The sequence below is a fragment of the Uloborus diversus genome, chromosome 3 (assembly GCF_026930045.1).
Source record: "Uloborus diversus isolate 005 chromosome 3, Udiv.v.3.1, whole genome shotgun sequence".
Taxonomy (NCBI): Eukaryota; Metazoa; Arthropoda; class Arachnida; order Araneae; family Uloboridae; genus Uloborus; species Uloborus diversus.
In genome coordinates, this window is record NC_072733.1 from 176,886,739 (window position 1) to 176,913,447 (window position 26,709).

The 26,709-nt window shown below is 31.9% G+C and overlaps 1 protein-coding gene across 1 annotated transcript in view; it reads right to left on the minus strand.

Annotated features, from left to right (window-relative positions):
* Window positions 1-26,709, minus strand: part of LOC129219063 (uncharacterized) — a 145,891-nt gene that overhangs the window by 18,568 nt on the left and 100,614 nt on the right. The window contains exons 9-11 of the mRNA XM_054853382.1: window positions 8,557-8,637; window positions 3,270-3,455; window positions 3,029-3,114 (exon numbers count right to left, since the gene is read on the minus strand). Of these exons, the coding sequence (XP_054709357.1) occupies window positions 3,029-3,114; window positions 3,270-3,455; window positions 8,557-8,637 (353 nt within the window). The remainder of the gene's footprint in view (window positions 1-3,028; window positions 3,115-3,269; window positions 3,456-8,556; window positions 8,638-26,709) is intronic.

A 26,709-nucleotide genomic window follows, 5' to 3' on the forward strand; every position in this document is an offset into this window, starting at 1 on the left:
TTAAGATATACTGGCAATTTATAATTTTAGTAGAATGCCTATTATTGATGTATTTTCCCTCCATAATTTATTTTCACCTCAGAAATAATGACATTGATTAGGGTCTGTCACGGAGGTGAGGAATTTTCCATTAATGTAAGCCTAAAAGATACATTTTTCAGGGAAAAATTGTTTTTCTTCGTTGTTACAATCTGCACGTGTTTAGCACATGAAAACATATTCACTTCTTTTTTTTCCATTACCTTAAATCCCTGAAATTCAAGTTCATGGAGGTGAGAAGTCAGAATAACCATACTAAGTTTTTAAAGCAAAATCTATCTTCTTGTTTTCCGACAAAAATCTCACAACTCCAACTATAGCTGAAAATAAACGAGGGGGCTCCCTTGTATCATGGAAAATAAAATTTGATGTCATTATTGCCACGTGTTAATGAGGAATGGCATTTTGTGTTTAGGTAACGGAGGTAAGAATTTATTGTGTGACATGACTTATTGTCCTACTAAAACGAACTAAAACACAATATTAAAAAATTAAATTTACTTAAACAATTAGTATTTGAGACACTTGTAAAATTGAATAATCAAGAAAAAAAGTATATACTTTTAATTTAACAAGTTATTAAGAAACATAAAAAGTCACAGAAGGTGTGTGATATGCCACGGAGGTGAGAAAAGTTACACTTTTTTAAGAATGACCTTTATGGGAAGAATAATTTTAAAAATATGATTTCTCTGTGTACGCATTTATTTAACTTTTTGTTTACACAACACTAAGTTGATGCAAACTAATTTAAATGTTTGAGTTTGCACAAAATTTTAGTTTTTAAAGTAATAATGGTAAAAAATAAATTTAATAAGTCAATCAGATCATTTCAGCGAGCTCCGAACATGTACTTATGACGCAAAATCATGATACATCCTACCGTAAGGAAAGTTATCCAAATAACAATTTCCGTCTTACTGTAATTTAAATTTTTTAAAAATTATTTACTCACTTTGCTTAAAATGTGAAAAAGTAAGAATAAAGTAGTTTCTAAGAGTGATCTTACGTTTTATCTGTATGCATTATTTAATTTTGAGTGAACTCTCGATTTTAAGAGTATTGTCTATATTAGATACGTCAGCAACTGTGCTGTACTAAGCACATAAGTCGTACCTGCACTTTTTATTAAAATGTATTATTGTGACGAAGTGGTTTTTTATATAATTACCTGTATACAATGTTTTATGGTCTCTTGTGAAAAATAGTTTTTTTTTTTTTTTATTTTAATTCTGATAAAGTGGAATCTGAATGAAATGTAATTATTAAGGCGTATAACTTAAAAAAAAAGAAAATTTTTCTCATTTTGAGCTCACTTGAAGATGCGACTTTTAGGCTTAGCAAAGGCAGAAGTGTATCCCTACCTTTTATTCCTTCATGTGTGACTCATGCATTTATTAATTAAACGCATAGACTAATAATAAGAGTAGACCGAGCTTTCCCAGACTTGCTGATGAAAAAATTGGTTCATGGATACATCATGTGACTGGTGGAGGGCTTGGCGAAACCTTTGGCGGCATGGTTGCTAGATGGCAACATTATCTATAGTTTGGCACTCGACATGTATTTTAAAACGTAATGTATTTTCATTATAATTTTTTTCCAGGTGCAGAGATTGAACTGTTTTTCTTTTAGTTATGCATTATTTTGGCATTAGTTTTTGATCACAGTTTTCAGTAACTTTTATTTCATTTGGAACTGCTACGTCAGCGTTGGCGTGAACGTAATGGCGTAAACGTTTTGCGTTAACGCAAAAATGTACTAATTGGTATCTTAAATTGAAATTTTAGGTAAAAATCGTACCGTTTGCTGATTCTTTTTGTGCGCTTGCATCCTTAATTGCTTATAGAGTTATTGAAATTGACTAAAGAAAATGCACAATACTGTCTAAACGAAAAACTCACTATATTAACAAAATATTTACAACTTAGAATAACAAATTTACAAATCGTACTCCATAAAAGATCATTCTTCCGTGTTCCATCAATTCTATTTATTTTATTTCTCGCGGGCGTTGATCGTCTGCTACGATCAACGTCCGCTGTTGCTAGGATATCCACCAGTCACATGGTTTGGTTTATGAGCAGCAAAAGGGTTGCCATAGCTCGGTCTACTCTTATTATTAGTCTATGATTAAACGTCTTAAACAACTACACTACAGTATTTTGACATTTAAAAATGACTTTTAAACAGATTGGATTTAAATACATAGGTAATTTGCCCTATTCTTGCGTAATAACTTGCATTAAAAAAAATTTCCTTTCTAGTGACCGTAGCCGTCTTCATAACAGCTGAATTGTAAATTCATTTGTTGATGGTACAGTTGGATTCGTCGACGAGTGTTGATTTCAATTACTGTTGAAGATCCGAATGGATATGTTCATTGCGTCATGTAACGAACATTTTTAATATAACCAACGCCTTGTCCCGTTTGTCACCAAAGAGGTGCCTTGATCGAACCGTTTTTTGTAGACAAGTAGCCCGTAAAAGAAATGTTAAGTGTATTTTGGCGTAAAATTATTTTAAGACATGTCAAGAAAAAAAAGAGAGAGAAAGAAAGTTCTACAAGAAAAAAAAAATCTACAAAATGCAGAAGAATAATCTCCAGTACAGAATGATTCCCCAGCAGAATCCAGTAAAGAAATATCTTACTGGATTATTCTTTATTTTTGTCAAATGGCCGAAAAGAAAGAATTTTTTTTTTTTTTTTTGAACTTTTGCAGAAACTGTTCAATAACGTTTATTTTACGTAATTCTAAAATGTATTCTACAACAGCAACACTTCAAAAAAAAAAAAACCATGACAACAAATTATTATTTCTACTCATGTTGATAGTTTACTATAGCATATTTGAGGATTTTTTTTTTAATTTTGAAAAATTTGTTCAAATCAGTAGACGGTAATCTATCAAAGGAAGTGTTTAAAATAAATGAAACAAATCCACATAAAAGGTAAGCACCACTTTGAACGCAAATAGCAAATACTTACGAAACAATAACGGGCCGTTGAACCCTTTAGACCTGCTATGAGGTAGTTCCGGCCATTTTCTTCCCACATTCCTTGACACTGAAAAGCTGCAAATAAAGGACATCATTCAGATTTCCCGTTTTACATGAAATGTTACCGTTAAGTTGATAACTGCACAGTTGTCTTAGTTTACTAAGCAAATCCAGAAAAAATGCACAGTTTGTTATTTTTTAGTTGAATAAATAAGTTTGTGTCTTCTTACTCATGTGCTCTCTCGCTGTCTCGCATGTCGAAAGGAACTCCAGAGTTTTGTGACTTCGGCAACCAACGACTTTCACCGCTGAATCCTGACACTGTTCGGATCGAATATGGTTTCTGCTAGCAGCTATTCTTAGACCATCAGTTTCTACTAGCTGAGGGCATAAAGCTATCACAGAAGCTGAAGATGCTGTTCAAGAAAAGCAGTACTTTAAAAATTGTTTCGAAGACGCTAATTTTATAGACATGATTTGATTAAATTATGATTGAAACAGTAATTCATAAAAACTTTTTAAAATAGAATTATGGATTTAGTTATCCAGTTCTTGTATGAAAATATAAACTTCTGAAACCTTAGGCCTTAACTGGCATACATGTAAAAGCATTTCAGCAAGCACAAACCTTTTATCACCCTTGTCACCAGTGTAAGTTGATCACTTTTCTCAGGTGCAGATTCGGCCGCATATCATATACATTGGTCTCTATAATTTGACTACCTGTCTTAGTTTGATCAATAAAGTACTGCACCGCAAGTAGAACGCTTGCACAGGTTTCACTTAATTTTGATCTCATTTAATTAGTATTATTTCATGTCTTTTAACTTAACAATCTACAACATTCAAAAAAGTTGCAGTTACTGAAGTGGGGTTAATGAGCTGTGGGAAAACATTGTGAGAAGAGTGATTTTTCTCGCCCCTTAAAAGTTGGCGTGAAAGAACAAATAAACATATTTCGGATCAAATAATCAAAAACGTGTTTTATTCCTTTCACTTTAATTCTATAAAAATATATTGATAATAAAAATAAATTGAATTGTTTTTGTCTCCATATGATATGATACTTCTCAGAAATAAGTGTTGCAACTGGAAAAAAAGGTTTTTGCTTACACTACAGCCTCACCTCGACGAATGTACTACAATAATGTGACTGAACAACACGCAAATATGCATTTTCAATGGATAAAATTTCAGTGCGTATACTAGTAAGATGGATAAAAATAGCAATTTAAGTGAAACGGTTACAAGATACTTATTGAGATTTTTCTTAAGGCATTTCATTTCCAATAAAATAAGTGGTTTCCGAAACCTCAAAACGAATTTCTATAGCTTCTATTTCAAAATTCAGGTTTGATATGTTTACTCAGGTTAAAATGTGATGATCCGCGATAGACAGCAGCCATCAACCAAAGAAAACGGCAGAAACCAAGTATTAAATATTTTTAGACAATAAAGGTTTAAAGTTTCTAATTCGTTGATGCGTCTTAATGATAAAAAATGTAGGGGAGAAGGGGCAGATGTGAACATTTTTTTTTTCATTTCTTAATTTCTCAAAAAATATTATCAATTTTTCAGAACAAATCTGTCCAAATGATTGAACAGTATGTTCCTTGTGCCCTGGATTTTTTTCAGATTTTTTGTTTTTAAATTATTTTTTTACTTTATGGAATTTTCAAAAAATGTCTACAATTCCTTACATGTGCCCCTATAGGAGACACATGTGAACAAGCCTGGGGCACATATGAACACGATTGAAAAATGCAGGGCAAGAGTCATATTTCAACGAAAAAACTCTTAAATATGAAACAGATACGTATATACCAATAACATTGAAGGGTTGGTAACCCCTACTATGAAAATTTAAATTGTACTGTGAATTGGGTTACGTCAATAAGAAAATATATTTTTCGAACTGTATAACCCTACCCAATGTCAAATTTTACAGTTTCGTAGCATGTTCTAACTACTGGATCAACAAGAAAAAACTTATAAGACTAAACAATACTAAGACTATTTTATTGTGTAAAGTTTATTGTTATATAGTGCGTTTAAGCTTCATGCATAATATTATGACGAATTTTAAAATTATTCTAATTTTAAGTTTTTAGTTAAAGGAAAATATTTTATTTTTTTTCCTTGCAAATATTATATCACCCTAAATTATTGGCCAACCACTAAGTAACAAAATAATTTAAGAATTTAAAAAATAATAAAATGAATAAATTAATAATTAATAATAATATACTTACAGCTAACAACAAATAGTAGCGAAATAATAATTATAAATCTTTACACGCTTTTTAAAACTTATAATAGCCCTACACTAATATTTATATTATGGAGAGGTTATAGAACTGCTTTCATGTGCCCCTACATCTTGAGTTAACTTGTCCCCGTCATCTACCTCAGAATTAATTTTCAAAAATAAAGAATTTCTAATTTAACTAAAAAATTTAAACATTGTCATAAATTTACTTGAATGTTCCTATAATGGTTTGCAGTACTTAAGTTTAGCTTACTAGTTAAATTAAAATGTGTTTTTGCGTGAAGAAGACAGTGTAAAAGGTACATCAGCATCTAGAAAAACAAAGAAGTTGTCACCACAGGAACATAAACTGGCTCATCAATCTAAAAATTTGGTCAAGAAGTAGGACTGGTACTGCCATTACTTGAGACATTTTCAAGATTTTTTGCTTGACGTTATCCAAGTAAAACATACCATGTTCACATGTGCCCCATAATCACATATGCCCCCTTTTCCCCTACGTAAAATAAGCTTTTTCTCTAGTAGTTTAACTTTACGTAGTTTTGATCTTTTTGAGAGTATTTTTATAAAACCATCAATTACTCAAACTATTTTAGGATGACTGATACCACTTTCGCTCTAACTACGATACATATTTTAAAGTTTTGCAGCTATTTCATCAAACATATTAAAACAGTAGATTATACACAGGTAGATGCATATTGAGTATATCAAAACCATATGAAGTATATCAAAACCATATTGATATACTTCATGAAAAACTTTTTATAAGCTGAGTAAAAGGTATGAGAAATATATTTTTATATCATTACTTGGAAATATGAAACAGATTTAGAACGCTTTCTAAAAGCCAGCAAAATATGAAATTTGTTGTCTAGACACATAAAAGATGTTGCGTTTGAAATGCACTATATCTGGAAGAAAAAAACATGCTTCGGTTTTAGACAGCTGCGGCATAAACATAAAAATAAAATCATAAGCTTTTAGCTTATGTTTATAGCCGCGTGGTGCTTTTGTGGCGTTGTTTAGTGGTTTCTAGTGAACTCTAAAATATTTCTCAACTTCCGCGTCGCTACGGGAGATCAAAATTAATGAAGAGATTTAAATATTTCTCGCGGCATTTTCAGAAGAGCACATCAAGTAGAGAATATTAAATATTCCTCAGTGAATGGAGAATGTTTTATGATTTCCTGGAAAAAACATAAATAAGTTTAAAAAATAGTCACGCAAATGATTTTTGTTGCAGATCATTTTTTATTAATGTTAAAAAAATATTTAACCTTTTGAGTTTTTTAGTTATAAGATAAGTTTTAGAAATTAGAGGCGAGTAAGGTTTTTTTTTTTTTAAATCTTTGAACGGAAAATGATACTATGTTTAAAACAGAAATATCTTATAACCTAATAGATGAAGTACAATTATGTACATAATGGAAATATTTATTAAAAAAACAGTACATTTATGTACATAATGGACTAATTTATCCAATTTTCATTTACGTTTGCGATAATTAATAATGAAAAAGCGGATTAGTTTTGGTTAAGCGGATTAGTTTTAGATTATGTTTGTTCCTTAGAACTGATGATGTAATTTTAATAACGCAAAATTTTAAACTGGGATTTAGCAACAAATTTGGAACTTTTTTTTTTTTTTTTTGATAGTTTGGTTGGTTTAAAATTTCACAAACCTTTTCGGCATTTCAAACTCAATATAAATTGATTTTTTTTTTTGCTTATGAAACAATAAAATTTTTGTTAAAACACTTTAATGGCTATTTATATTTTGTCGAGACATTAATTTATAGCCCTTTTTCTCATTGAATTTATGCGGGTTGAAGCGATTTGAAAAAAACTAAAAATGTACATTCATAGACAAGTACGAGTATTTAATGAGTAAACATGATTGAACATGTGCATGTGTAATGTATTTAAAAGTGCGTAATACAAGCTGTTTCATATTTAAAATTAAAACAATAGTGCACATTATGTTTGTGATTTCTTAAGACAAAACAAACTACTCCTATAAGTTATATAAATAAAACAGATTCCTTCGGAAATAGTAAATATTCTTCAAATAGAGGCACTTTTAATGAAAATTGCGTCAACCACACAAGAGGTAGCTTTTTATACTTAAGAACGCTTCAAGACATCATAGTTTATTCATAGAGTAAAAGAACGAGGGTTTTTTTTTTTTTTTTTTTTTTTGACTGTGTATGGATGAAAGCGATTTTCACCACTACCATTTAGTGAGCGAAGCGGTCCAACTTTCAGCCTAGTGGGCGAACTTGGTTAATTTAAGTACTTTTTTTTTTATATTATCAGGTAGAACTTGTACAATTGTACAGTTAGAATCAATTCGTGTCAGCACTCTAATCCGCTAGATTTTGTAATATGCTTCTTTTTTCTCATTTTAAACAGGAAACACATTATTTCATAACATACTTTCATATACGTACTATAAATCATGATAAATATGTATTAGAAATCACATGCATATTGCTCTTCTTTTAATTAAAAAAAATATTCCTACCAATATGAAATATATGCATGCAAAACTCTCGGACCTCAAACTGCCTTTGGTAATTCAGGACCAATTCCCATTGTAAGTTTTAGACTATTTAATGCATTTTTTGCTACTTTTTTATTTCTCATTTCAAACAAAGATGATCTATACTACCAGTCAAAAGATTAAAAGGATTACAACTAATTTTTCTTAACATGCATTGGGCGATTTTTCTTTTGTTTACCGAGTGAATCTAAAAAATATTAAATACACTTTGCTAACTCATTTTTTTTTTTTTTTTGATACTATATTATCAAAAATGTAATAATTCTAGACTTAATTATTTAAGCAAACATTTGTATTGGAAAAAAAAAAACCAAGCAGGGTAACTTAGAGTAATGCAAGTTATTATATTTTAAATTAGTAAACATAGACATTCTGTTCATTTCTTTCTTTCTTTTTCTTTTTCTTTTTTTTTTTTTTTTTTTTTTTGCAAATCGTATTAAAATCTATATGCCGTAAACAACATTGTTTAAAATGTGAAATGGAATTAGGATGCCGAAGACAAGATTTAAAAATATTTTCTTGTAGAAATAAACCGTGCCAATTGGTATGATAAAAAAATATTTTTATCATCAAAATTTTATCTAATTGGTTTCCGATTCTTTATTGTTTTAATGTCTTAAATACGTCTTTTCAAAAACAAAAAAAGGGTAAATAACGAAAATAAACAAAAATTTGAGCTTACCAACTAATGTTATATAATCCATTCCACCTGAGTCATACCTCGGAGACGAACAAGCATCATGTGGTCTTCTGGCAAATTCTCCTACAGAAAGACAAAACACCTATATTTATACAAAAACTACTCAAAATCCATTAATTCAATAAGTTAGCCATGAATGCAGATAAAATTGACATCGACAACGCCCAACACAATTTTTAGTGAACCAATTATCTTAAATTAGCAATCACAATAACGTAAATATTGCATGTTACTTTAGTAGGGAGAAGCCGCAGAAAATGATAAAAGCTTTACTGAATAAAGATAAATATCAAAGATTTTTTTTTTTTTTTTGCATAAGAGTTTTACTATGATCTTATAACTTTAAAACGGTATGACTTCTAAAATCGCAACAAAAATTATTTGTGAGTTTTTTATTCCTTAGACTTACTTCATTGGCGCAAAATATACTCGTTTATCCTACAAAATTATTCTAAATTTAAATTTGGTAATAAAAGTAGTTTTGTCTTTAGTTAACTGTAGATTCTCATAGGTTAAAACTTAATCGTTAGAGAGCCGCAAGCTTACCGCAGCAGTTTTTTCACTCGGAAAAATACTATCCACACACCTAGTACATAAATTGGTCCGGAAAATTGCGATGTTAACAGTAAAAACATTTTATTTATTGGATTTTAAACCATTGTTTTTATTATCAGCTAAACAAATAATGCATATCGAATTCATTTGCGCAAACCATTAGTTTTATGAGATTTTTATGGCGTAAAAAATGTATTTAGTTCCTTCATTTTTTGGCCCGGACAATGCAACGTATTAGTAACCATGCAAACAATTGATTGCGAAATACCAAAGTAACTATGGAACTGCACACCGCGTTGTTGCAAACAGCATCGAGATTTGTATTTTGTCCATTATTTGTTTACTCATTGTATTTATGAAAATATGAGTAATGAAAATAGTAGTGTAAAAAATATGATATTATTCGCGAGTGGCCCCAAGCTTTTCATGAAAAAAGTTCCCTTAAACGAAATGTAAAATCAATGATTGAAGCAGAAATAAGGTAATACGGCATCTAATTAACGTTAAAAAGTATGTAAATGATGTTTATTAAGAAAAAAAGGTTCAAAAGTGTTAAATTAAATAATGGATCATTTTGCGGCCATATATAGTTTTATTACTGAAACCGAAAATCAATTTTGCATTTGATGTTGTGTTGTTTAGCTTATGCATTGTTTCGACTTTCTACATGTTTTAATTTTGATTAGTTGCGTAAACCAATATAGCCTAAAACTATAGCTAAATCAGAACCAATATAGACTAAAAAAAGCGTCGCCATTCCTCCAACTACCACGTTACAAGAAACATTTCCACAAAATGTAATTTTTATATAAACTTTTGAGACATGGAAAAATGTCTTTCGCAGTTTTTTATTTTTGTTACGATTTTTTTAAAACTTTAAATACATATTTATGGTTTAGCTAGAGTCCACTGGTAATTTGAAAGCATTTCGTTCTAAAATTTCCTTTTCATTCAAATTTTTCAATTGTGCTTCAACTTTTGCACCATATTGTAGTCGAAAACTTCCTAGGAAACAAGAAATCTGAAAATTGCAGATATATAGTGAGCGAGATATTGAAATGTTTTGAAGAAATAGGGTGAAAAATGTCCTTTAGAATGTACTTTCTTCAATGTTACTTGGATTTCTTCCCTAAATTCTTTGGCTTTAGTAGCGATGAACGTAATAGGCGAGTGTACCAGGACATTTTACTTATGGAAAGTTATACAAAGGAAAGTGAACAAGTTTTCTTGCAGATTATTACTGAACTTCATTATGGGATATTCCAGAGGCAAATTATGTCAAACAAGCCAAAGTCAGACAGACCTCTTAGGTAAGGTGAACACAACCTGATGTGATCATCTTAGTTGTATTTTTAAGCCACATCAGGAACTTTTAACATTTTTAACTATGCCTAGGTGTACTAACATAAAAGAGGAATCACACAATATAGAAATCAACAACTCAAAGCATTAACGATAGGTCTATGCAGGTGTTGATTATAGGAGTATTTTCAAAATCGTTTGAAATATTTTTTTTAAAAAAAAACTGTTTTCTTTTAACTTAATTCTCAGTTGTAGAACAGTGTAGGGGCCAATGTTGGTCCCATTTTCAGACAGATCAATGTTTTTTTTTTTAATTTCTGAATTTATTATACATAAAAAAAATACAACTTTCAGTCATAAATTGAAGCTTGTTCAGCCACAATTAATTATTATAAATTAAGGTAGTCCTAATTTTCCCTTAAGTAATAAATATAAAACAACCTGCATTCCAAAAGTTTGTTTAAAAATGAAACATCTGTTCAAGCATCAATTCATAAAATAATTTTTGTTAATACTATAAAATGTAAAATGGAGGCAAAACCTTCATAGGTACAGAATAAGAAAACTTTCAAACTTTCGTAAAACAGAAAGATAATTTTGTTCGTTCTTTAATGAAAATGCTCTGCCATTACGATAAAAATTCTACAAACAATGGAATTTCCTGATTTTTTTTAGCCTTTTGTTCCGTTCAATTTGTTACACCAAAAAGATGGCATCGTAGCGAAATTCCACCAAAGGTAATCAATAGAGCGACTGAACTAGTTTTAACTTTTTAACCTATCAAAGCGTGGAAATGAGAGTGGGGAATATCATCGGTCTTCCTATAATCTCCCGAAGTTTATCTATCACAATCTTCAAAACTGCCCTAGTAATTGCATTACATTATTTCTTCTTTCCGCCATACTGGGGAGCGTGTAAAATCGAATTCCTAATTAGCTTAATGTATTGTGTTCAGATGGCAAATGCAAAAGGACAAGCTATAATCGCAATGTGAAACGAAAGATAATCAATGCTTACATGCATTCGTGTGGCTCTGAAAGTTCATCATATTTGATTGCTTTTGCTAAGTTTTAATTTTTATGTTCTTTTCTAATGCTTGTGTTTTTTCTTTATTTTTATGCTGGAATCATGGCTGCATGAAATGCTTCCTTACTTGTTTATTTTAATCGAATTTGTTAAAAAAAAGCTAACATTATTATTTGATCTCATTATTTTCATTTTTTTTTTTTTTTTTTGACTGAGCTGTAAATATAATCAAAGATTTTTTTTTTAAATCTTTTTTTCCGTGGATTAAAAAATTAGCTTATTTATCTTTTTAAAGTGAAATGTTGTCATCAAATATGATTAAAAATTTTAACTAAAATAAACGAATAGTATCAATTTGTAAGGAAATGATTTTAATAACTGCTTCAAAGGATTAAAAACTACGACAAATGAAGTTTAATTTCTAGGCATTACTTCTGTGGAAAAGGCATCCGCTCTTATGTATGTTTGAAGCAATCCTTTTACAGTAACTGTACACAATTTTCTTTTATTCGATGTTGCTTTAAAACCTAGAATATTGTCAATCACATATTTTTGTGTTTATATAGCCTCATTAAAAACTTTTTAAGAATAGAAAATGATAATGGCCCCAAAAATGAGCACTGGCTATTAGCAAATTTCACGTGGCTGCTTTTGTGTACCCTCAAAATGGTAGTGTGATTATAAGTCTTCAGATGTTTGCTTTATAGGAACTAATCAACTTCAAGTTACTTAATTTCTTCGTCTATTAAATTACTTTTATCCCATGATCAAATTCATAATAACTTGTACTTAATGTAACATATATGACAATGTAACATGTATAGTACTATAACGTAGGCAGGACCGCACTAGGCAATCCTGTACATTAGGTATAGGGTGTCCGCAAAGGAATTTCAATGACTTTTTAAGATTAAAAAAGTAAAGATTTTTTTATAAGTATAACGTACATTAGACATGTTTTAAGAAAAAAGTATTATGGCATAAGTCACACTTTAGTATCTTCTCTTTCATCATGATATAAATTACACCAACTACAATTTGTGTTCTTATCCAATTAATTTGTTGAGCTGAGTACTTAATTGTACTAGAAGAAAATGAAATATTCGACACATACTCAAACACATACAATTATTTCACATAGGCCCTATTCTTTAAGAACACTTTCTGAAGTGGACTTCATTTTAAAGAAACTAAAGAAGTACTTCATTGCATTTGGATCTCTTGCTTGAATTACTAAAAAAATATACAAACTTATACTTTTTTTTCAAACTTTTAAACATTGCTTTTTAAATTTAGCTATAATGACAATGTTACCCAAATTTAGATATCGCTTTGATTACTTTGATTTTAATTCCTCATGCTTTTCAGATGTTTAATAAACTTATTTTTATTTAATATGATTTACAGTTTTTAATGATTACTTATATAGGTTAAAATAATAATTTTCATAGACGCAAAAAGTAACTTCAATTTCCATGCATATTCTTTTTCATCATAAATTTATGGTTTTTTGTAAAATTGATTGAACGTATTCATACGCAAGCAAAAAACAGACCCCCATGACATTAACTCATCTTTCATTCAAAGTCAATTCATTTTATTTTTTCAACGGTATTAGCAACATCGGAAATAAAGAGATGTTTTGCGAGTCAGTGACTCTTTTGGAAATATGGGAACTCAATTGAACAAATATTCAGACGATAAATCGGAATGACAGTGCTCAAGTATAGAGAAAACTTTCCAGTCAGCCCACTTTCTTCAAGGAAGAAAATGAAATATTCGATTGAACATGTGGGCCAATTCAAAAAGCGCAATTTCCCTGCTCAAACACATAAAAATATTTCATATAGGCCCTTTTCTTTACGAACACTTTCTGAAGTGGACCTTATTTTAAAGAAACTCCGTGAGAACTCGGATAGCAAAGCACCTGCATTTTTGTGGTAGAAAAGGCCTGCTTACGCGGAAATGTAAGATGGTAGATAAAAACTCACAGGGTCAGTTGGGTATGCATAAAAAATGAAACATGGGACTTTAGAAAGCATATTCTTATGCTTCTTTTCAGGAAAAAATATCCTTTTGCTTTCGATCTGTATCATATTTTGTATTTTATTGAAAGTCAAAACTGTGTGGAGTGTATTTGGTATGGACACTTCAGCAAGATTTTTTTTTATGCTGGCGATGTGAAAAATAAATTTTTAGCCGAGAAGAATGAAATTTTTGTGAGAAGCACACATATATTTACTTTGCAACTATAGACATAGAAATATCAAATGATCACATTTCATGTTAAATGGGAATTTTGCAAAAATAATTTATGTAGGCCTGTTTACGTCAACGACTTAAATTAATATAAGACTGAAAATTTTCGCATTCAAAAAATAAGTAAGAAATCAAATGAAATAGTATAAGTAAGTATGAACCTCAAATTCGCAATATCTGTGCTAATATATGTTAAATAAATGTCTTTATTACAAAAACAAAACTTATGATAAATACTACTACTAATACAAAAACTCTTATTTTAATCTTAAAGGTTATTAAATATGTTAATTTTAATCTTGTAATCCACTTATTTCTGGCATTTACTTGCATTTATTAATGAAATTTATAAATGAATTTATTAATCTGCATAAAAAAATCGGAGATCAAAAGTTCAAATACCAATAGAAACTACAAAATGTGCATTAGCGCACTCATTTTCAGATTTATTTTAAAAACATATTTAAAAATACTACATGCATCTGCATTCAAATTCAAAAGCAAGTTTAAAGATTGGTTTAGGCGAAGGGAAAAAAGTTTAAGAGAAATGTTAAGAAAGACAGTTTTCTTTTTCACAGAAAATACTTACTAAGGAAATTGAAGATATACTTTTATAAACGTGCTTTCATCTTTTTATATCACGGATTCCTTAGGTGGAATACGTAACCAAATAAATTTAATATTGAAATAAGTTTTTGGAATGCCTTGTACTAATATTTTACTGTAGTTTTGAATGACTATTAAGTAATTTCCAGTTAAAACGTAATACGAAGTAGATGCGCATTATTTCATACAGTAGTAAACGAGCTGATGTGTGAATCACATGACTTCCTTTTACTCCAATTTAATGTCATTTCCCCATTACTGGCAATTTTAATGTGATTCAATAGTTTACCCTCTCTTTCACCAACAGTGGCCAAATAGAAAAATTAAAAAAAAAAATCGCCAAGTTTTTTGGCGAAGAAGACAGGCGATATATCGCCAAATGTCCACCAAATTAGAACACCGCATGAGTTTACACCGAAATTAGCAATGATTCCCCCCCCCCCCCCAAAAGGGTCAAAAGATCCCTTTAGAAACACCCGAATGCTACCAAAAAGGGAGGTGCACAACTAGACTCCACTAGGAGTCTCCGTGCCAAATTTCAACTTTCTAGGACATACCGTTCTTGAGTTATGCGACATAAATACGCACATTCATACTAACGTACATACAGACGTCACGAGAAAACTCGTTTTAACTAAAATCTCAATATTCATTCAAGAGTGAGTAAAATGGAAATTAAGGTCGATTTTTGAGTAAAAATTTTGTCGCGAATACAATACTTCCTTTTTTGTAAAAGGAAGTAAAAAAAAACGAAGTCATATTTTGGTATAATTCTCTACATAGTCTAATATTTTCGAGGGCCCCAGAAACTAGAGGGCCCTAAGGAGGGTTTTATAGGCCAAATAGCTAATCAGATCCGGATGTTCGCTCTTAGAAGAAAAAAAAATCGTCGCCAAGTTGGCGAAAAAACTTGGCGACCAAAAGCTTGGCGATACGTCACCAAGTGTTTACCAAATTATAACACCACTTAAGTTTGCATTGATATTAACAATGATTTCCCCCCAAAAAGGTGCAAAAGACCCCCTTAGGAACATCCGAAAGCAACCAAAAGGAGAGGTGCACAACTAGACCCCACTACGAGTCTATGTACCAAATTTCAACTTTCTAGGACATACCATTTTTGAGTTATGCGAGATACATACGCACATACGCACATACATACAGACGTCACGAGAAATGTCGTTGTAATTACCTCGGTGATGGTCAAAATGGATATTTCGCGTGTCTATACATTCTTAGGCACTTTTCCGCATGTGGTCGAATCGAAAAAAAAACTCAACATTCATTTGGGGGTGAGCAAAATGGAAATTAAGGGCGATTTTTGAGTGAAAATTTTTTCGCGAATACAATACTTCCTTTTTTGTAAAAGGAAGTAAAAAATAGTATGTTTATAGTAACATCAAATAGTTTTATTGCTTTGTGCTACTTAAACTAATATGTTAGCTCAATGTATCCGCTAACATAAAAAAAATAGCATATAAGTATCTAAGTTAATAATATCAATATAGTTAAACAGTCCATAACATTTACTTTACGATTTTAGTTCGATTTTGTATGAAATTGAAAGTTTACTTTCTTATTTTATACTGCTTAATTTCTTGGTTTAATTAAAAATAAAAATGCAACATAATAATAATATCAGCAAAATATATTTTGTTTTTGAAATGTTCGCCTGCAATAGCCTTTAAAAGTACCATATTCAGTATTAACTATTGCACTTTTTAACTTTAACTTGGGATTAAAATTAAAGATTTTTTCCGAAGGCAAACAGCGGAGACAGCTTTAGACAAGCTGTGATGCAATGCTTTTCAAAGCATTACCAGTCAGTACTGACTTTGCAGTTACACTTAATTTCTGTAGAGTCTCCGCAAAAAGTCATACTTTTAAGCATAACACACAACAATACACAAGTTATTTATATAAATAAAAATATGTGAACTACATGCTCTCATAATATGAAATGAGTTTTTGTTCCTTAGAAATAGTCGAAACAGAAAATTATGACTCATTCTAATCATTTTTAATAAAGTTAGATATTAGCTCTTCTCTTCAGGCGTAGCCAAAGTTAGCAGTTAAAATGAATTGTAATCGTATGTGCCAAGCTTAAAAAATGCCTTAAAATATTGCTCGAAGTTTATGTATTAATTACTTTGTTACAATTTAATAACGTAAATGTTTGTGATTAGACGATTGTAGATAGCTTTGTAAAAGACAATAATTTGTAAAAACTGTTTTAACTATCAATAACGGGTATGTGCATTTGCTACCAAAAATATAAAAGTTAGGATTTATAATTCTATATGTAAATTTCATGTCTGAAGATTTATCAGAAAAAATCCCTTCAAAAACCACTAAGTCATCATTTATGAAATTATTTTTGGTTTTACGACAAATCAATATCAGTGAGTAAATATTTATTAGAGTAAGAAATCTTTGGAGGGATTTTGAAGAATTTCCACAATAAAAGACCAATGGATGTTTTATACATAACGTACAGGGTGCAGCAAAAAACCCAGACAAGCAATTTTCCGTGTAACTTTATTAAAAATAAATAAACTAGCGAAACAGAAAAAAGAGTAGTATTATGAGTAGACCAATAGCAATCAATAAGTTTAATTAGTTTCAAACTGGCCGTCTTTTGCAGTTATACAAATACGCAAACCACTTATTAAAATTCTTAGCCAAAGACTGCTAATCTTTTGCTAAACCAGACCTTTGATCAAACCTGCTCGCTTTAGAGCATTCAAACTTTTCTGTAGTTTAGGGTAGACCTTAGACTCTAAAATTGTTTAAACAGTGTAATCCATGGGATTGAGGTCTAGCGAGTTGTGCGTCCGCTTTACAGATGATATCATGTCAGGAAAATGCGCCATGCATTACTCTTGTATTTTTGGCCATATGAACTGGTGTGGACTCTAATTGAAACATTCAAGCTACATTGCCGAAGTGCTCTTAGGCCCACAGAAGTACAAAAAATTCTAAAATGACCCTCTGGTACATTTTTGATTCACTTTACCGCCCTCATTCTCACAAACCAGAAATATTTTGCCGCTTATGCTAATTCCGTCACAGACCAATCCTGAGTTCGGATTTCGGCGATGTTCAAACATTTGTTAAGGTGCTTGGAGTGTCTACAGACCAAATGCTATCATTCTGGGAGCTATGAGTTGGTTGGACGGTAAGGATCTACTTATTAGGTGAAAGGTATCTCTTCCAGGCGCGGACTTGCGCAGGTTTCAAACGTTTCTGGAATCTTTAGAGTCATTCGAATTTGTTTTCTTCAACAAAAGGCAATTTTTTGGGAATGTAGAGCTTCTGTGCGAACTCTCTTTTTGCCCATAGCCGCAACTGATCGATCACATTTTCCCCGCCTCATTAACGACTTCTCTCATGAAAACCTTATAATTTCATTGAACTCACTTTTGGATGGCCTGACGATTAACGAAAAGGTTCACTCTTCGTTTTTGTACACTTTCTGGACGTCGACCATCATTTCCAAGCTACCTGAAACGGCATATTGCATCAAATACTGTTTGCCGAGGCACAACATGCAAACGAAATGTAGTTTTTTCTGGTTAAACAGCTTTAAAATAGCCGGTATTTTGCTCGAAATCGTAAGAAAACCGAAAACCCATACATAAACTAGGAAATATGTTATAAATTATTTTCTAATTAAACTGAGACACAAAAATAAATAAAGACACTCATTAAAAATAAATAATTTCAGTTCCATTCGATGATGTTTTTTTTTGCCACAAACTGTTATTTATTTATTTTTTTTTTTTTTAAAGTTTGATACGTATTGCAAACTATTTTATGTGCTCATTGTAAAAAAGAGGATGGGGAAGGGGGGGGGGCACTGATGGATTCTTTTTTTTTTTAATTTAAAGAATTTAATAATTTGATAATTTGTTCATGCATTTTTTCACAGTATCAATCTTTAAAAACGCAGAAATGGTGACAAAACGTTTCTAAGGCCCGGATGCAATTTGCTTTTCATCTTTTTCAGATCTAAACAAGATTAAAATCCTCCGTCGCATTTCATAAAAATATTTCCTGAATTTATCCGAAAGACGTGAAGATGCTAAAGAACTGCAGCAGCTTTGATGTTAAGCGGATATCAAAGAATTCCTTTGCATTTTGCGAAGTTAATTACGAACACGTCCAAAGGTCAATAGATCGGAGAATTGCATTTTATCTGTTGCGTAACGCGTTTTCGATAGCTGGGAATTAATTCTTTAGATTCCAAGTTAGCCAAGCGATCAATTTTGCCAGCTTGAGGCACGTCATGGCCAATTTTTGGAATGGCGCACCTGGCCGGTGGCGTCGAACAACATTTTTTAGTCGTGCCGCATTAGAGATAGTCAAATTACGTGATAGCACGCAACTCATAAACACGCAAGAAATTCAATTTAGAGCGTTCGCATATCACCCCGTGTGCACGGTTTCTTTCGCCTCTGTTTTCTATTTTTATTTCTCTTTTCGTCACGGTAGGATGTTAAGTCATTAATAACGTGCCTAGAAAACCGATGATTCTTTGAAATGTTTTTTCTTCGGGGGAGGAGTCTAGTGCTCTCCACGTCAGTTTGGATTTCGGAGAATAAATAACGATCTTTCTTAGTGTGCTAATCAATCAGTCACCAGACGTGCCTTGACATAACGCATTACATGACACTTTAGTCGTTCTTCTGGACTTGCTTCCGAAAAATGGCACTAACGGCTGCGACGTGACGTTACCTTGCAGAACCTTTGCGTTTCGGAAGAGATTTGAGTAGTTCAACTCACAATCAGTTTATTCTTATTTAAATACAGGGTGTACAAGAATACATGTAAAAAAAAAACGTTTCTCCTAGATAACAGGACACCCCTCAATATTTTTAGATTTGTGGCTAGTAATGTACAGGAAGAATTTTAGCTTCCTATTTCAACTAAAAGAGGGTGCTCAACCCCCTCCCCAAAACTACATAAGTATGGGGAGGGGGGTTAAAAATACATTGAGCTGTAAAAACAATGCTACATATTATAATGTACACAAGTAATATACATACACATTGCAATAAAATAATTATTTACCAAAAAAAAAAAAAAAAAAAGCTGGGGAAATTATATGTTTTTGAATTTGTGGCATTTTCTATGATACGGCTAATGTTAAATTAAGGGGTCATTGAGCACCCTCTTAAAATTTGAGTAAGAAGCTAAAACTTTTACAGCATAATACTATTTGTAAGTATAAAAAAAATAGGGGGGTTCATGGACTCTAGCTAAAAAAAAGTTTTTTTGAACCACCCTAGTGTACAAAACGTCCCTATCTATTTTATAGAAGTGGTCAAATAAAACAAAACTTTAATGGGATATTGTTGAAGGAATATTTTAATGTGCAACTCATACATTTCCTTCCTCTAATTGCCACAAACACGTTCAAAACTAAACTAATTTGGCTCCACATGAACGCCACTGATATCTCTGCACATCTCTAAACGGTTTGTTGCTTCACGGAAACATTTTTCAGCATTCGGGGAGTAATCTGTGTCACTGCTTGGGAGATATGGTTTCTCAAATCTCGCAAATTTTCAATCTCCAGATTTAACATCAATGGATTTTTTCACTTGGGGCTTCATCAAAGCTCTAGTGTATCGCCAAAGAATTGAAAATTTGCGAGATTTGAGAAACCACATCTCACAAGCAGTGACACAGATTACTCCCCAAATGCTGGAAGATGTTTTCTGGGAAGTAGCAATCCGTTTTGAGATGTGCATAGATATCGATGGTGCTCATGTGGAACCAAATTAGTTTATTTTTGACCGTGTTTTTGGCAATTAGAGGAAGAAAATGATTGCGTTTTTGAGAATGCATTTTTTATGCGATAGAGGGCGTTCTAAGGTTGTTTGATAGCATAAAACATTTTTCTTCGGGTGTTGCGTGCTATGAAGATATTTCTAGATGATAAAATCAATGTTATTATTTAAAAAGTAAAACTTCTTAGAATGGGGGTTGCATTATTCTCCCTTTTTAATGCAGAACAAATCTTGAGCTGGGGATTTTAAAAACAACTCAGATTGGGTGGTTTTTTCAAACTTTGAATTGCTAAGTTGAGTGTTGTTAAGTTTCAAACTGTATTTTATTTACTCTCATTTCTTTTATTTTTTCTCCTGTCTTAATGTATTTCTACATTTCCGTCTCATTAATTTGTCATTTTAATCATTTTATTATCTACTTAAATGCAATATTCCTTGCTAATATATATAGACATATACAGAGAGAGAGACATAGGTAAACGTGCATTCTAAACTGCCATTATTTCACAAATCGGAAACAAATTGCCGGAAATAAAGTAAATTGTCTTTCTTTCGATAAGTTGGACAAAAGCATAAAACTTAGATTAAGCAACTAGGACAGGGAATGTGTAAGGCTTTGAGCAAGCATACACCCTTTCCGGATATTGGATATCTGAAGCAGGATTTCTCCAGCATTATCCATTATCACCTATTAGAATGAGTATTGAGTTGACTGAATGGACGAACATAATGTTCGAGGGTCTCATCCGCGATTCCTCAGCAAAGTATCCTTTATCCATTACGTGTAGGTCAGTACGTTCATTAATGTTGATGACCGATGAAACCATCAATTGCTAATCATAGTGCTAGCAAATTCCTTGATATTGAAGGGATTATATTGAGGGTTCGGGGGATTACAAGTGAATGCTTTCAGACTACTGCATGATTATTTTGAGTGAATGTTTTAAGAGATTTGAATTTTACCCGAGCATAAGTAGTTGACAGTAATCTGTAAAAGATAATCTGTAACGATGTAAATCTGAAACTGAAGCAGTTTTCAACTATTGAAGACGACCAATTCCGAAAAAAAAAGTACAGAAAAAAATATTATACAGATTAGAGCATCTAAATCAGTGGAATAAGATAGTTAGCATTTCGTCAATGTTAGCGTGACTGATACGGTTATCATCATAATAATAAGATAAAAAAATTATTATTTTTGTTGTACTGGGCAAAATATAGCTTTTAACATCTCAATATGAATTAAAATACTTAATCTAACACTTTAACGCATGGCCTACATTTATTTATTTTTTTACATTCACTCTATCTGATTTACTGAAAATAAACAACTGAAAATTAAGAAAAAAAAGTAAGAAAGAAAACTACATGAGAATAACCACTGGCTTGGAATTAAATGTGATTATTGTTTACAATAAAACATGTAAATCATTATTAACCTGCTGTCTCAGTCATAATAATAATGGTAGAAAGTGTGACCTTTTATCTTTCAATCAACCATTCTCTATTTCGTTTATAGAAACTATAGGTACAACCTACTGCAAGAACACTGTGTCATATTACTAAATTTACCTTTCGATCGGTCTACACACGAACATCTATTAAAATTCAAATGACACATTCAATTTGTGCTGGTTGAAAAAGAGAAACAAGTTTATATACTAATAGTATACATTAAACTAATTTATGATTATTAATGCAGTGACAACATGAAATTATAAATCTTTTAAAATAGCATGTTAAACTCATGGGGTCATTAATAATGTATACGTTTATTATGACAAAATATGCAGATTTAATAATAACCTTGTTACAGGATTGTAAAATTTTAACTGAAAGTCAAATGCAATATAACTTTGCGTGTATTGATATCTTAAGTAGGTTGGGGAGTTTTCGTGGTAATCCATCAAGCCAAAAATGTCATATCTTTGAAAGGAATTATTATAAATGATATGACAATAAATGTTGCACGAATTTCCAGGGAATAAGAAAGAAAATTGACTGATGAGGAAGTATTTGCAATAATTTTTGCCTGCACTTAGGAGACTATTCTGCCATATGATATTTATTAGAATATTAGTCTCTTTTTTCCGTTTTACGACCTATTTTTTAATGTTTAATGAGACAATGGTTATTTAAATGAGTTCTGAAAATAGACGGTGATACCTATAAAGTTAGTTTTTTGATCATAAAGAATATAATAAAGTGCGTGCATGTGTGTGTATACATCATTTTTGTGTGTGATTTGCTTTCAGATTTAGATATTAATGGTCCTAAACCACTTAAAAGATATTTAATGTAGAATAAATCATCATCCGGTTATGAACTTATCAATTTAATGATAAGACAGTTCTGTATTAATGCGTCCTTGAACAAATATCTTCGGGCATATACATATCAGTTGATGTGTTGCTTAAGAAGCAAATCATTTGTTCGAGTTGCTGGGAAAATAGTAAATCTTTCGATGGTAATATAAACTGAAGGGTAAGCGGTGAAGGCATAGAACATTTAATTAATGGTTGACCCCCCTTTTCAAGTGGATATGTGTTTCAGGTGACACGGCATTCATTTGAGTAAAATTGTTAATAAACATATTTTTGTTTTTGATCTATTTCCTAAAACATTTTAAAATGCCATTCACATATTTAAACTGTCTTATACACGTTACACCGCACAATGACTCGCCTAAAATGATATTGAGATTAAAAAAGAAAAAAAATGATGTCCAGAAATTTAAAAAAAAAATATTAAAATTAAAATATGAGATCATAAAAACTGTTTTCAAACCGGTGTGATCTAAAAAAATCTAATGATGCAATTGCAAGCAATATGATCTTGTTTACGTGTGAGCATATCTACTGCAGTTGCGTTTGTGATGGAAGAAGTCAAAATTTACAGAATAGGGTCTGGTGGGGGAAAGTGGTCAATGGGGTAAAGTGGTCATACATCAAATAAATGGCTGTAACTTGGAAATAAATGCTCGAATAAGTATAAAATTTTTATTTTAGACTAGGGAAGTTAGAAACTACATTTTGAATATAAAATTTTACAAATGCCAATATTTTATTTAGAAAAAAAAAATTTTGTGTGCATATGAAAAACTTGAAAATCTAAACAGCTCTTTTAACTTCTCAGGGAAATTTTGTTCAAGTGAATTTCGAACAAACTGACGGCACGGGAAGCTTCCTACATGTCTCAAGAACACTTACTCTTTAGCAGCCATCTGTATTTATTTTACATAATATTTTAGAGCAATTCAAGTAAGATGGGGTAAAGTGGTCATATAATTAGGCTTAACGTAAATCGTTGCTCTACTGTCACTCAATCTTAATGTACAAAGCAGATATTAATTAAATATTCATTTCACTAAACATGTATTTATTTTTTTTGAAATCAAGTTTAATTTACGAACACATGCGTGTGATGCTACTATATCTGTACGTAAACACGTATAATAGTATATAGATGCACATGTCCAAATAAATACGTTGCTTTACGTAAATACGTATATGAGCGCCGACCACGTGTCTATACTTGTATATAAGTATACTATGTATTTGTATACAAAAGTATATACGGGCATGGAGAAGCATAAATGAAACTACATGCATACATGAGTCTATATGTGGGTATTCATGTCGGCCCGAGTATATACTCGTATATGCGTGTGTACACGAGTATGAACTTGTAAACACATGCTTTTACCTGTATATAAACGATTATACACCGGTATTTAGAGTTACAAGTATACTAAAAAAAGGCATTTACATAATTGTACAAATAAATACCTACATGGGTGTCTACAAGAATATTTCTATATAGGTATATATTCGTCTATGCACGTATATACTCGCTTATCTTTACAATTATTTTCTTTGCGCTTCTGTCTGTCTGTGCGTCTCTAAATCTATTTTCTCCGCACTGGTTATGTCTTCCATGTCAATGCTAGTACCGTTGGATGCAGGACGTCCAGATTAAGCCATTCCACTGTTTCACCCCTCTAAACCTTATGGGGTCGGATATCCGGGTGAAGAAACTTGAAGAAATTAATAATTTTCAAACGCAGTCGGTTTCGAGTCACCGCAGGAGACGAACGGGGTTGGCGAGCGAAGCGAGCAGGAGCAGAGCTGCCTACTCTATAGCATTAATTTCTGAGCGCTTGTGTCTGTGGCTGTAACCCAATCTCCTCCGGACTGGCAACATCAACCAGGTCAATACTGGTTCTGTTGGATGTAGGAGATTCAGGGGAAACCATTTCGCCCTGTCTCACCCCCCTTATACTTAAGTAACCGGAGATAAGGGGCCGGTTATTAAATCATCAAAAACATTAAAGGCATCAATTGTCACCCGCCGCCGGTGGGGAACGGGGTTGTCGAGCAGAACGAGCAGGGGGTGGAGCCCCCTGAAATGCGTAACACGTAAATACTTGGACACATACCTATATACTCGAGTATACACGCGCATAAAAGCATCTGCTATATCCATAAATATATAATCGTGAATACATACACTAGTTGACACCTACATACAAGCATTTGATGACGCGCATATACTAGTGTATATACCTTATTTACGTATATACAACTATATGTACTTATATACATCCATAGTGGTGTATACAAGTACATATACGCATTCGACATATAAACGTATATTCATGCATACTCGTGTATACCCGTATATGTACGTATTCACACTTATATGTACGTGTATACTCGTATATATTCGTGTACATACGTATATTCTCGAGAGATATACATTCATGCACATGATGTTCGTCTGTACAGGTATATATACGTCAATACGCGTAAATACTCGTTTATACTCTACCAAACACATTTCTACATGACACATATATATTCGTGAAGACTCGTGTACGCACGTATATGCTCGAGTATACACGTATATACTCTACTAGACATGTACATAACTCGCATCCTACTGCATAAATGCATATACTCATGTGTATACTTGTATACTCATGTATGCACGTATATACTCGTGTATACATACATATACTCGTGTTTATAAGTGTAATCATTATAAATAACCAGAATATACAAATAATATGGTTATTCATACTGGTTTTGCATCTTTTTTTAAGTATGACCACTTTACCCCATGCTATGACCACTTTCCCCCACCACATGGGGTAAAGTGGTCATAAATACATAGGGAAATGCAAGTGGGAAAAGAAAGTGGTATAAAAGTACTTAAGTAAATATTTTTCTTTCTAAAATTCAATGTATTGTGTTCTTCATTAACGTAATGTAAAATAACAACAAAAAAAGTTTAAATGTTTAAGGAACTTCTTTTATTTGTTATCCACTTAAGTTAAAAAACCTTGATTTTATGACCACTTTACCCCACCAGACCCTATCGAAAGTAGAACAAGAGGGAAAAAATGAAGAGCAGCTGTCAAAATCCAAGCTCGTCACACGTCTGTGGGAATGCAAATGTTTTTGGCGTCGGGAATGATCACAAAAAAGTGCCACTTTAGTAAATTTTCGTTATCCCAGGCTGAAACACGTTTTGAATAACAATTTCAGAAAGTTTATCCGATTTTTAGAGTAGACAGGTTTAAAGCGGTTGTTTAAATTTGAGATATGTAATTATAATACCCGTGCGGCAACAACAATGCAGAAATCGCCGAAAGTTTGTCGAAGCAAATTTTAACAATTGTTTTTAGCCTTTTAAAAAAAATGTGTAAAATCATTCTTTTGCATTAAACTTGTAACCAGCTACACATCTGCCAATTTCCGGCTTCGAGTGCTGTTGTTTGCGACCACATGTTCCTAGGTCGTACAGGTTGTATATATGGGTCCTTTTTTGTTGAGGAATTTCGAATACACCCAAGTATAAAACCTCAGCAATTTAAGTAATGGTTCACATTGCAGTAAAACGTATAAAAAGTGCACTTAAACAAGGTTTTGAAGAGTTATTTTGGCTTTACCAGAACTTTGTTTAACTTAAAAAATTCAGTCTTTGCCTGTATAAATGCGACGTTTCATTCTTAAGGCATCATTAACGACTGAATTCATGTTTTGTTTCTAAACGAGCTGATGTGTGCATCACATGACTTCCTTTTACTCCAATTTAATGTCATTTCCCCATTACTGGCAATTTTAATGTGATTCAATAGTTTACACTCTAAATATCGCCAACAGTGGCCAAATTTTAACAGATTTTTAAAAAAAAAACCCTCCAAATTTGTCGCCAAGTTCGCAACAAAACTTGGCGACCAAAAGACTGGCGATATATCGCCAAGTGACCGCCAAATAATAACACAACTTGAGTTTACATCGAAATTAACAATGATTTCCTCCCAAAAAAGGGCAAAATATCCCTTTAGGAACACCCGAATGCAGCTAAAAGAGGAGGTGCCCAACTAGACCCCATTGAGAGTCTACGTACCAAATCTCAACCCTCTAGGACTCACCGTTCTTGAGTTATGCGACATACATACGCACATACATACGCACATATAGACGTCACGAGAAAATTCGTTGTAATTAACTCGGGAATCGTCATTATGGATATTTTGCGTGTCTATACGTTCTTAGGCACTTATCCACGCGTGATCGAGTCGAAA